Source organism: Neolamprologus brichardi, chromosome 14 (genome assembly GCF_056152115.1).
Source record: "Neolamprologus brichardi isolate AB-2024 chromosome 14, ASM5615211v1, whole genome shotgun sequence".
Taxonomy (NCBI): Eukaryota; Metazoa; Chordata; class Actinopteri; order Cichliformes; family Cichlidae; genus Neolamprologus; species Neolamprologus brichardi.
This window is the reverse complement of record NC_142117.1, coordinates 3892524-3904629: the sequence shown is the minus strand read 5'-3', so window position 1 is coordinate 3904629 and position 12106 is coordinate 3892524. Positions and strand designations below refer to the sequence as shown.

Genomic DNA, 12106 nt, shown 5'->3' with positions numbered 1-12106 from the left:
ATATATAAAGAAAGCCACCATGCTGTATTCATGTATATTCTATTGAGTTCAATTAAATTGTATCTCTATAATTTAATCGAACGTTGTGCCACAATTTTCTCCAGCTAAACAAAAACAAACTGAAGTAATAGTCTTTGGAGCCAAAGAAAAACGATTACAGGTCACCAGAGAACTTCAATCTATACACCTAAAAACCACAAACCAGGCGAGACATTTGGGTGTAGTGATGGACGCATTAGGACAATAACAAAATCAGCTTACTATCACCTCAAGAATATTTCAAGGATAAAAGATCTGATGTCTCAACAGGACCTGGAAAAACTAGTCCATGCATTCATCTTTAGTAGGCTTGATTACTGTAACAGCATCTTTACAGGTCTACCTAAAAAATCAGTCAGACATCTACAGCTCATTCAGAGCTCTGCTGCTCGAGTCATCACTAAGAGCAAAACAGTGGACCACATCAGTCCAGCTCTGAGGTCTTTACACTGGCTGCCTGTCCGTCAGAGGATAGACTTTAAAGTTCTGATGCTGATCTATAAAGCTCTGAATGGTTTAGGACCAAAATACATCAGCGACCTCCTGACCCAGTATGAACCTTCCAGATCCCTCAGGTCATCTGGATCCGGTCTTTTATCAGTTCCCAGAGAGAACCAGACACGGAGAAGCTGCATTCAGCTTTTATGCTCCTTATATCTGGAACAAACTCCCAGAAAGCCTCAGATCAGCTGAAACACTCAGTTTATTTAAATCCAGGTTGAAGACTCACCTGTTCTCAGCTGCATTTGAATAAAGCACCAAATCCACACTTTTAAGCTTAAATTTCAAAACTTAAATTTTAACTACTGATTTTATCTACTGTTTTTTTTTTAATTTATTTTTTTAATCAATTTTAAATCATGCTTTTTATTTGTTTTTGTTTTTTAATGTCTCTGTAAAGCACTTTGAATCACCTTGTTGTTGAATTGTGCTATACAAATAAACTTGCCTTGCCTATTGCACCACAGTTGACTCAAGGTGCACTTTACACTGTAAGCTAAAGACCCAACAATTATACAGAGAAAAGCCCAACAATCAGCTGACCCCCTTTGACCAAGTGGGAAGGAAGAACTCCCTTTGAACAGGAAGAAACCTTTTAAACGTGAAGCTGGCAGAATTACCCTGAGCCTGGTTCTGGCGGCTCCATCTTTATCATGTGACAAAGCCCCCCCCCAGAGAAAGAACTGATGCAGCAGGGATGTATTTTTTGAGCATTTATTCAGAATTTGAAAGCCTCTCAAACACAAAACATGTTGTTTTTTTGTTTGTTCCATGTGCTGTGCTTGTCCAGCTGGCCCAGATAGTTTAAAATTGTCAACCAGTACAATATAGAAAAACATTCATGTCCCACTTGTTTATTATTATTATTGTTTATCACGTATATAAAATAATGTCCCCGTGTTTGTTTTAGGTTATCTGAACGAGAACGGTCACTTAAACCTCAGAAACTTTGAGAAATACCTGGAGAAGCTTGCTGAGGTGAGACACTCGTTTCTATTTAAGGGTCGTTCATTTTAACATCAAATCCCGTATACTAAATGTAAATAAATGTACTCTTTCCCCCCCATGTCTTGCCAGTTTGACCGGGAACATTTTAATGAGGTCTTTGTGGATTTGAAGTGGTTTGAAAGCAAAGTTGGGAACAAATATCTGAATGAAGCTGCTGGACTGGCAGCTGAGAGGGAAGCTGCCAGCAAAGACGGCAGAAAGAACGAGGTAGGGATGCAGCGCTGAAAATATGCATCGTGTCTTTCAGCATTGTTTTCATGTCTGTTTCTTTCCAGTGATTGACTTTTTAAAAACACATCTGTAGGATTCTGCTCTCTGTCTGGCTTCCCTGACTACATCAGAGAAAGTCACCGGAGAGGAAAAAGCTGCAGATGATGAAGAGGAGGAGGATGATATCTTTGAAACGGAGTTCAGACAGTACAAACGCACATACTACATGAGCAAGATCGGCGTGGACGTGGTGTCTGAGTGAGCGAACTTATACGCATACAAAAAGCAAATTATGGGAAGAAGAAAGCTAAAAATGTTTGGGACACGTTTGAGTTGGAAGAAGTTTGACACTTTTCATTGTTTCACTTCACCTCTTTGTTTGTTGTGTCTTCGTTCAGTGACTTGCAGAGACAGAGTGACGTTATAATGACCAGTGTTCAATAACGCAGATAAATGATTGGTCATCACTCACCACTCCCCCTTTTTTTTTTTTTGGAAAAGTGTTCACCAGCACAAAAACAAAACTTTGAGACTGAAATTTTCATGTCAGTCTTTTAAAGTTCTTGTATTTCGTGCACTAAAAGGTATTTTGAATTAGTCATGTGACGCTCAGCAGGTTGGGAACAAAGATAACAGGCTCTGTTTTATCATGCAAAGGAGCAGGGCTCGGCACAAGGTTGTATTGGTGTCTCTAATGCCGGGCTCACACTGTCGCGCGATTCAGCTCCTGCTCAAACTGTACGATTGACTCGTAGGGGTTAAAAGTTCATAGGTCACGATGCAGGTCTCACACTATACGGCCCGATGCTCTGTGCGTCCATAAAATGAAGGTTATAACAGAAATTCTCCCTCTCTGTCTTTCACTCACACAGACACACCACCACCACCATCAACTTTGCTAAATTGCTAATGAAAAACATGATCAGCTGTGATTGAGCAGCAACGTCCATCCAACTATTTTCACAGTTGTTGTGGTCGTGATAATTTTGTGAGGCCACATCGAAAAGGCTCGGATGAGCTTTCCAAAGTTCTACAAGTGCCTCCATCGCTTGTGTCCAGATCACACGCTGCACTGCCGTGCTGCGCCGTCTTTTTCGCTGACGTTTGTGTTTGCGCGTGCGCAGCGTGAGAACTGCGGCGACACCCTCACGACCAAGCGATTGATGATCGGGAGCTGGTCGTGAGGTGTTAATCGCTTCTCGTTACCCCACGTATACTACACGATGCACGATGAAGGCCAAAATCGGGCCGATCGCCAAAACGGTCGCACGACTGAAAAATCTGCTCAAAATGGGCCAAAAATCACAGAGTGTGAGCCCGGCATTAGTGCACCTGCTATTGTGTTTTGCTCTAGGTGCAGCAAGACCAAGTGAAACGGACTGTATTCATAAACACATTGTGTGTTAGTCACATCACTTATGTAATGATTCAACATCGAGTATAGCGAAACACTTAAAGATGAACTCACAGAATCACAAAGCTGCAGCAGATCATTTAGTTTAACCACAATAATATTGTGATCATAACTGTTGGAAACAGGTCCACCATTGGAACAATGCTCAGCTATGACCTCATCATAATAGGTGCACTTTAAGATGTCACACAGCAGCCTTTACCTCGTCATACCTTTTAAAGGGTAAAACTATTACGACTGACAAAATCTGTTTTTCTCCCTCATCAGCAGTTAGAATAGACGTGTTTGTGTGTCTGTCTGTGTGCGTGTGTGTTGCTGTTTCCCAGCAGCGTGATGCCCTTTTACTAGTTTCCTTTTTTAAATGATCCCATTGGTAGGGAAGTGACTTGGCTAAATGTTAAATGTTAACAGTGCCCTTCATCACTGCAGCTTGCACTTTGTAACTATGTTTTCACTCGTCCATTTGCAGCGAGTTTCTAGCCAACCAAGCCAAGTGTTATGTGGAAGGTATCCAGTGGATTCTCCACTACTATTACCATGGAGTTCAGTCCTGGAGCTGGTGAGTGCTTCTTTCTTCTGTGTAATTTACTCCCTGATCTTTCTCTTTCTGTTATTGCAGCTCATTAACAGTCTCACAGAAATGTGGGAGCATCGAAAGAGGCTCAAATTTTGACATATTTCTCCACAGCAGGCTTTAATGAGGGCTGCAGGCTTTCAGGACCTTTACTGTCTAATAAAAGTTATTTCACAGAAAAAGTGGATTGATTGGTTTGCTTTGGGGGGGGAGGAACAATAAGTAAATGATTTCCTTCTTTAAACCTCTATATTTAAGGCGCTCCATTTTTAAAGCAGTCGTTGAGTATTATGTGTTATCTCTGCAGGTACTACCCCTACCACTACGCTCCCTACCTGTCTGACATCAGGAATGTGTCTGGGTTAAAGCTGACCTTTGAGCATGGACAGCCCTTCATGCCCTTCCAGCAGCTGCTGGCAGTCCTGCCTGCTGCCAGCATGGAACTGCTGCCCGAGTGTTACAGGGTAACAAATGCAAATCCAAGTTCACACATTTAAAATGCACAAGATGTACTCTAAGAGATAAAAAAAAATATAATTTAATATAGAAATCGTTTTAACATTAGGACAGGAAGCATACAGGGGATCGTAATACAGTATTTTGTTATGTTTCAGCATCTGATGACGAGTGAAAGCTCAGCTATTATTGAGTACTACCCTCTTGACTTTAAAACTGACCTGAATGGCAAGCAGCAGGAATGGGAGGCCGTGGTGCTCATCCCGTTCATAGATGAGGTAAACGCACAATTCGAAATGAAGAAATGCCACAGGTGTGTTGTCGAAATCAAATTTGACAGCTTGTAACTGTGTGTAACTTTATGTTGTGTGTGTATCGAACAGAGGTGCTTATTAGCAGCCATGGAGGCCTGCAACAGGAAGCTGACAAAAGAAGAGAAGGCCAGGAACTGCCACACAGAGTGTGCGGTCTACTCGTACGACGGGGAAATGGACTCCGCCTACGCCTCCCCCCTGCCTCAACTGTTCCCCGACATCGTCCACTGCCACGTCAGGTAGATGCATTTAATGATCCTCATTATTTCTGAAGAAAACTCACGCGTTTGGTCTTATTGAGGTGAATTCAACAGTCGTATTTGTCTGTGGCTGATTGCCTTTTGTGGTTGATCCTCACAGGACGGCGCACATCCCCATGGATGCTTGGCAAGTTTCATTAGATCACGTCACCAAGCCCGTTGACCGCTCAGCTCTGTACTTCTGTGGCTTTCCCACCTTACAACACATCAAACATAAGGTGGGCATGTGCATAACTGAACTCCTACTAAACTGTTCAAAGTTTGAACCTGGTTAAATACGTCTTAACTTGCAACCAACGTATGAATCTGAAATGAATTCAGCCAATTTAAGAAGAAGAAAAAAGAAGTATAGCAAGTTTAGTAAATTCCGCATCTTTAGAAGATGATCTCTCTTTCTCAAACGCTCATGCTCTGGCTCCTTCACTGTCTTTTCAGTTTTACAAGAAGAAAGGCGGGGTGGTCGTGTTCCAGCAGAGCAGCAGAGGGGAGAACATGTTGCTGGATATCCTCCCCAACCAGGAAGTGGAAACAGTGAGCTTTTGTTTATGTTTTTAGATCTAGTTTAACCCTTTAAAACCGGTTGGAGCGGGCACGCTCTGTTTTGCGTAACTATTTTTAAATCCCGGTAGCTCTGCAACCACGTGAGCTAGCGCAATAATTTTTTTGCATATGAAACCGGAGGAGTTGTACTTACATCTTATGCCATCAGCTTGTCCTCGGTCACAGTTTCCTTCCACATATAGCTTTGCAAAAACTGCATAAAAAGAACTTGCAGCAACAAAAACATAATATTCCAGAAACACGCTTTGCCGATCCGATCAGCTGTTCATAACACTTCCTACGTTGGATTAGACGTCAGCGCGAACTATCGCATGTCCGCCATGACCTGCCCGAAACCGGAAGTGGCGTCATTTTCGCGGAAATGTAGTTTTTTACCATCAGGGCCTCATGAGCCTATACTGGTGTTTTTAAAAGTTATCTTTGACTTTATGACTTTCTGTGTGGTTTCTGGGATGCTTAGGACTCATATTGCACTGCTGGAAATCGTTTATTTTGATGCATATGCTGCTTTTTTGCAAATTTGCATTATAATATTTATTTTCGTTTTTCCTGCAGTGTATAAAAATTGGTGTATTTCAAAAATAAAACTATGAAGACACTCAAAATAAATTTCCTGTGGTGGGAAACTATTTTGTACAACTTTTTTGTATTTACAGTTTTGAGGGATAAGCCTCTTAAATTTCTCTAACTAGAAATATATGTTAAAAAACAAAAACAATTTTCAATTTTTTTGTAGTTCATTGCACTTTTTTGCAATTTATGTAATTACTATGCACTTAATGCAGACATATTATTAAAATTTGGGCTGTAATGGTTGTATTGATGTATAGCAACTTGAAATGCTCCCAAAAATGGCTCCACAGCATGTAAAAATATAATATAAGCTCTGGCAGACTTGGTTCAATGGTAGGTCTTAAAGGGTTAATAAAGCTTCAACATTTTATTATTTAGAACGGATCAATTGTCCCTTGAAAGTCTTTGAATCACTGTCTATACAATTAAAAGAACTGCATAACATATCTTTTACACCCAGTCACCTCTTGGTCTGGATAAATAATCTTATTCTAGGAAGCATCGGCAGTCGCCTTATCCTCTGTGTCTCTGCCTCTCTCTTTCTTGTCATTATCTTCAGACATGTGATGATGTTGCTGCACAAGTTCTGGGGAAGTCTGTGTTTGTCAACTGGCCTCATCTAGAGGAAGCTCGCATCATTGCAGTGTCAGACGGAGAAACTAAGTAAGAGCTGACTTTGCTGCTAGATGTGTAGAAAAATCTGAAAATATTATATTGAGACTTTAGTGGCTTTACAAGTGAAATTTTGCAACTTGCTCTGAAGATTTTATCTTGAGGAACCACCGGGTGTCCAAAGAGTGTACGACAGGCCGAGCACTCCTCCTCCCGCCAAAGTCACCTGTCTGTCTGACAAGGAGCAGAAGGACTGGATTAAGGACGTCCAAGGAATCACTGAATAGTAAGAAACTCAGCAAAATAATGCAAGTGTTTGAGTTTGTATGCATCTTCAGTCATTTCTACTCTTTCATATTGTTGAAACAATCCTTTACTTCTGTTCTTTGAACCATCATATTCTTTGGCTTCTTTAGTTATTTATGCTTTTCTTTCTCGCAGTTTTTTGAAGAGGAAAGGCATCGTGATAAATGAGACAGAGGTGGTTTTATACGGCCAACTGCTGACTGGAAGAAAATACGTTCCCAAAGCCAATGGTGTGGTGGAACTGGAGAAACAGTGGGCCAAACAGGTCCTCCCCTTTGCCCACCAGGCGGTTGTTAAGGTACCTGCACACAAACATGATGGAGAGAAGAAAACTGAGAATAATCGGTGAAAGACTCTCATAGCAGTGTATATGTCACTGAGGCTGTGGTGTTTTTCAGCAGGGTCTTCATGCTGCAGGAAAATAGAAGAAAACCTGCTTAAGCTGAGGAGTGCAGCCATATTAATGAAGCTAAAGCCTGAAATAAAGCTAACACATGCTTTCAGTTTCTTTCTGTTTATTGTCAGAGTCGTTTTAGGCAAATTTAGGTTTACTGCACATGGTTTTGATTTTTAAGTGTTTATAGATATTATTGTGACGATATTGATGGACAGATAATCTTAAAGACACTTCTTCCTTATCTTCATGGTGTCAGGATATCAAAGCCTTTTGCTCATCTCTGGCCTGCTTCAAGAGCTTAGATGAGCTCTTTCCTCCAACAACAACCGTCTTCATGGTGGGAAACCCGTACTACGGTGCCATGGGAGAGGTATGTTATCCACCGTTTGCTCTCTTAGTCTGTGGATTACTCCCTCGATACCCAAGTTACTACCCCTGCTAGTTTTCAAAATTCTTTTTATTAATTTAAACCAAGAATCCGAGTATAATGTCCGTGTTTTCACACTGTCACATTCAATATAAGTGAAGAAACCAAACACTGTACCCTGAGCTGTCACCTGTGCATTAATATCATCGGCGACTGTCAGATAGATAAGTTTGATTTCCACAATCATTTTTTCGGTACTCTGAGGTAGGGCTGCACGATTTTGCATAAAATGAGAATCACAATTTTTTTGCTTAGAATTGAGATCACGATTCTCTCACGATTTTCTTTTCCAGTATAAATATTTATTGCGCTTATTAACTGCACATCAACTTCGTAACAGTTGAGACTGAACAGAAAAACAATAAATAAACATAAAAACAACAAATGTCTCACATTTTGTCGTTGCAGCAAAATGTTGTACTGCTTGAAATTGCGTCTCCACCGTTGCTCGACACTGCGTGTATAGAGCAGGTAGAGCAACAATAGAAAAATAGTTGCGGGACGGCACTGTGTAGCGTTTGTCTAGGGTGTTGATCATTCTCCTAAATCCCTCGTTTTGCACAGTGTTGATGGAGCCATATCTTTGGTCAGGTGATAAGTAACAGCCTCCGTAATTTCTTTGTGCCTGCGGGAGTTCGACGGGTATAGGGAAGCGCTGTATAAGGTTCCCGTTATTGATGTTTGGGTGGTTCACTGGGACGGATTTTCTCCTGTCACTTTCTCGTCATCCCTGACGTGCTCTCCGTTGTTTTTTCCTGCTAATTTTAGCAGCCAGCTTCTGTATCACGTGGTATAAGGCTCCGCCCTCGTCATTTGTTGAGCAGGAAGAGTGAGCGCTTGTTTTCATGCAGATTACGTCCCGGATCAAAATGCGGTACAATCGTCGTCGTCTTTTTTTTTTTTTTTTTTTAAATCGTTGTCATTTGGAAAAAAGATCACACATAAGTCTGAATCGAGATCGCGATTTTCTAACGATTAATCGTTATTTATATAGTTTAGAACAATGCAAAGATCTGTGAAAAACACTTTTTAAGCTTAATGATGTAATGCAAAAAAAATGCCTTATTGGTTCTCATATCGATTCTCATTGACTGAGCTTAGAGAGTCACCATCGTCACTAAGCAGCATATCAAAGGCATTGCATTCATGACCTGTGGGTCAAATGTTTGTGCATGTTGGAGGTGTTTCCCCTCTTTGCTGAGATCAGTGTTGGGGCCATTACTCATTATACACAGAACCCTTTTCTTACAGGTAATGCTTTATGTTACTGGAGAAAGTAATTTCTTACACTACTCATTACTTTACTTTCATGTTACTCTGTAAATCGACCTGAAACACACCGTCTCTTAATTACCAGGGCAGGTATAGAAATCTATAGAAGTCTATCCAATTAATGCTCCATATCTCCATGTTCATATTCATATAAATTTTCAGGTGCAAGATTCCCAAGATGTCATCAAAGATGGGCGGATTCGAGTGGTCTTCAGTGTGCCACACGAGCCACAGCTGGAGCCCTTAATCCAGAACCAACACGTAAGACGAGCTTTCGAGTCATGCTGTGGATATGTACGTTTAGTTTTGCGAGTTTTCTCCCCTCACCTTATACGTTTTTGTGTGTCGTGTAGAAATACAGCGTGAAATACAGTCCTGGGTACGTTCTGGCCTCTCGTCTCGGCATCACCGGTTACCTCGTCTCCCGCTTCTCTGGAAGCATCTTCATTGGTAGAGGCTCTAAGAAGAAGTGAGTGTTTATGTAGAAATGCCAAAAGGATATCTGCAGTGAGCTGTTGTTGGCATCACGTCACGTGTTCAGGTACAGTCCTTGTCTGAGCTTTCAGTCTTCTTCACTGTGTCCAGTCCCTGTGGGGAGCAAAGAGCTAACGTTGGCCTGAACCTGAAGTTCAACAAGAAGAACGAGGAAGTTCCCGGATACACCAAGAGAACTGAAAAAGAGTGGCTCTACTCTGCTGCTGTGGAGGAACTGCTGGCTGAATACCTGGACAGGTAAAACGTTTTGAAAACCGCTGTTCTTTAACTTATGTATTAATGTTCGGTTATCCTATGAAGCTTTTACAAATGATGGTGCGGTTGTGTTTTCTTGTAGATTCTCAGAGGTATTCAATACAGTGGCCAGAAACAGTCACGACGATGTTTTCTATGAAGATGACATTTGGCCTGGAGAAGACCAGAATGGGTAACGGACGGCATATACTTAGACGCTTCAGCCATGTGGGCCCTGGCCTTATTTACAACAACAACAACAATCTTTATTTATAGAGACATTTAAAAACCAGCGGTATATACCAAAGTGCTTAACATAAGAGACAGAGAAGTAACACGAGTATTATAATGCCTTAACAAAGTATCAAATATCCTCACAGGTCAATGCCACTAATACACAGGGGTGATATAAAATGCATATCAAAAATAAAAACATAATAAAAGCACAAGCCATAAGAAAAAATAGAATATGTCTAAAAGTCAGGTGCGAGCATTAACAGATTAAACAAATAGGTTTTTAACCGTGATTTAAAAGATTGGATGGAATCAGACGCCCGGATCACAATCGGAAGGTTATTCCACAACTCTGGTGCAGCCAGGGCAAACGCCCGGTCACCTCTAGACTTCAGCCGAGATCTAGGCTGCACCAAGAGTAACTGAGTAGATGATTTAGTCCCCTGCCAAGGTTGCGTTCACTCCATCCTGCTGGGAAAAAAACTTGTTTAGGGATCATAGATGCGTATAAAAGATGGACGAAGCTTACAGGTCTTAAAAGTGTAGCCGATGCTGAGGCGTCTAAAAGCTGTATTCCTTCTTGTGGCCATCAGGTGGCGACATCTCTAGCTACATAAAGAAGTCTGTGTGAAATTGTCCTCTTTCAAAATACATTTCTAGTTTAAATTCACACTGAATAAACTATGAAGTTCATCTTTATCTTTTGATATCCATGAGAGTAAAAAGAGAAGGGGATGTTTTAAAGCATATCCTGCCTGATATGTTCTTACTTGGTGTCTCATTTGTCAGCTGGATCACCTTTGGTTTCAAAACAGCGAGATAGTAAAGTTCTCAGCATAAAGCTTCACCCGCGGGTGATGACGAGGAGTTTAGAGGCAGGGGTTGTCATCTTGTTCTTGCACCAATGTCTGAAGGTTGTAGCGCCCTAAGCGCCTTGAGGCGACTTTTGTTGTGATTTGGTGCTATATAAATAAAATTGAATTGAATTGAATAGATTAAATAAATGAATGACTAAATGACTTTTTTTTTAACCCAACAGGGCAGAAAAGGTGGCAGAAATCACTTCATGGTTAAAAAGTCACCCAGTCAGCTCCATCAGCAGGGCATCCTGTGACCTCCAAGTGCTGGATGCTGCAATCGTGGAGAGGATCGAGGAAGCAGTGGAGAAGACCAAGGTGACAGCTACAGACGTCAGAAGTCAGAAATTCTTTGTGTATTCACTGTATTTCCATTCACACGCCTCTCCCTCTGTACCTTCTCCATTCCTGCCTCGCTCTCACCGACTTAGGTGAAGAAGAGCACCAAGAAAGTCCGCGTCACAGTCAAGCCTCACCTCCTCTTCAGGGTGAGTACTTTTGGCATGCACGTATCAGCATCGTACATCGTGTCTGTAAAGAAAGGCGCTGTGGTTGTGTTATAAAAACCCCGTAGGACTGGTAACCCCATAAAGACCTGTCAGCCAAAGTTTAGATCATCTAAAGCAGCAAACAATAATCATCATGTGTAATATTTTTTGGAAATTCCTGTGTAGCAATAAAAAGGATTCTGCAGCTGCTTCAAGGAGGAATCCAACATAGTTGCTTAACATTTTACACACAGCTGACTCAGAACAAACCAGATGGGAAGGTTATGAAAGGAAAACATGCTGTGGACCAAGATGATGACCAACATCAGGAAATTCACGGCATCATGCCCTGGAAAAAGAAAACGCATAACAAAAATAAATGGATAGGACCTGTCATCAACACCGGGGTGAAAAAGGCCGACAGCGTCTCTACCACCTCAGACGCTTGAGAGACTTCCGACTAGGGATGGGTATCGTTTAGGTTTTATCCGATACCGGTGCTTAAAGAATGGAGAACACAAAATTGGTCCAAAAACCTCTCATGTTCAGCTGTTTTTTTGTAAAAAGATAACAATGTTAGCCTTTTCTGCAGCTATGGGGCATATATGCTATCACTCTTGGCTGGAAGCAGCTTAAACAATGGAAAAAACACAAACTTTGTCCAAAAACCTCTCATGTTTAACTGTTTTCCACTTTTTCTTTGGTCATTTTAGCCTTTTTGTCCAGGGTGAAGGGAGTATCTGCCATCAAACAAGAAGACAGCTGCATGTAGCTATGATGGTGTTTGCTAGTTCACCTTACATGCATTAATGTAATAACGTGGTTAGCCTACTCAACGTAAATTACACACGAACAACATGAAGCTACTCACGCA

General features: G+C 41.4%; 1 protein-coding gene across 2 annotated transcripts in view; it reads left to right on the top strand.

The window, feature by feature from the left end:
- Window positions 1–12106, top strand: part of xrn1 (5'-3' exoribonuclease 1) — a 28031-nt gene that overhangs the window by 4595 nt on the left and 11330 nt on the right. For both annotated transcript variants that reach the window (XM_087850662.1, XM_087850661.1), the window contains exons 9-27: window positions 1451–1518; window positions 1618–1755; window positions 1853–2016; window positions 3642–3731; window positions 4054–4210; window positions 4361–4480; window positions 4586–4755; window positions 4877–4994; window positions 5212–5307; window positions 6470–6573; window positions 6674–6808; window positions 6964–7126; window positions 7482–7595; window positions 9087–9185; window positions 9278–9393; window positions 9510–9656; window positions 9757–9846; window positions 10927–11062; window positions 11176–11232. In XM_087850662.1, the coding sequence (XP_087706788.1) occupies window positions 1451–1518; window positions 1618–1755; window positions 1853–2016; window positions 3642–3731; window positions 4054–4210; window positions 4361–4480; window positions 4586–4755; window positions 4877–4994; window positions 5212–5307; window positions 6470–6573; window positions 6674–6808; window positions 6964–7126; window positions 7482–7595; window positions 9087–9185; window positions 9278–9393; window positions 9510–9656; window positions 9757–9846; window positions 10927–11062; window positions 11176–11232 (2282 nt within the window). The remainder of the gene's footprint in view (window positions 1–1450; window positions 1519–1617; window positions 1756–1852; window positions 2017–3641; window positions 3732–4053; window positions 4211–4360; window positions 4481–4585; window positions 4756–4876; window positions 4995–5211; window positions 5308–6469; window positions 6574–6673; window positions 6809–6963; window positions 7127–7481; window positions 7596–9086; window positions 9186–9277; window positions 9394–9509; window positions 9657–9756; window positions 9847–10926; window positions 11063–11175; window positions 11233–12106) is intronic.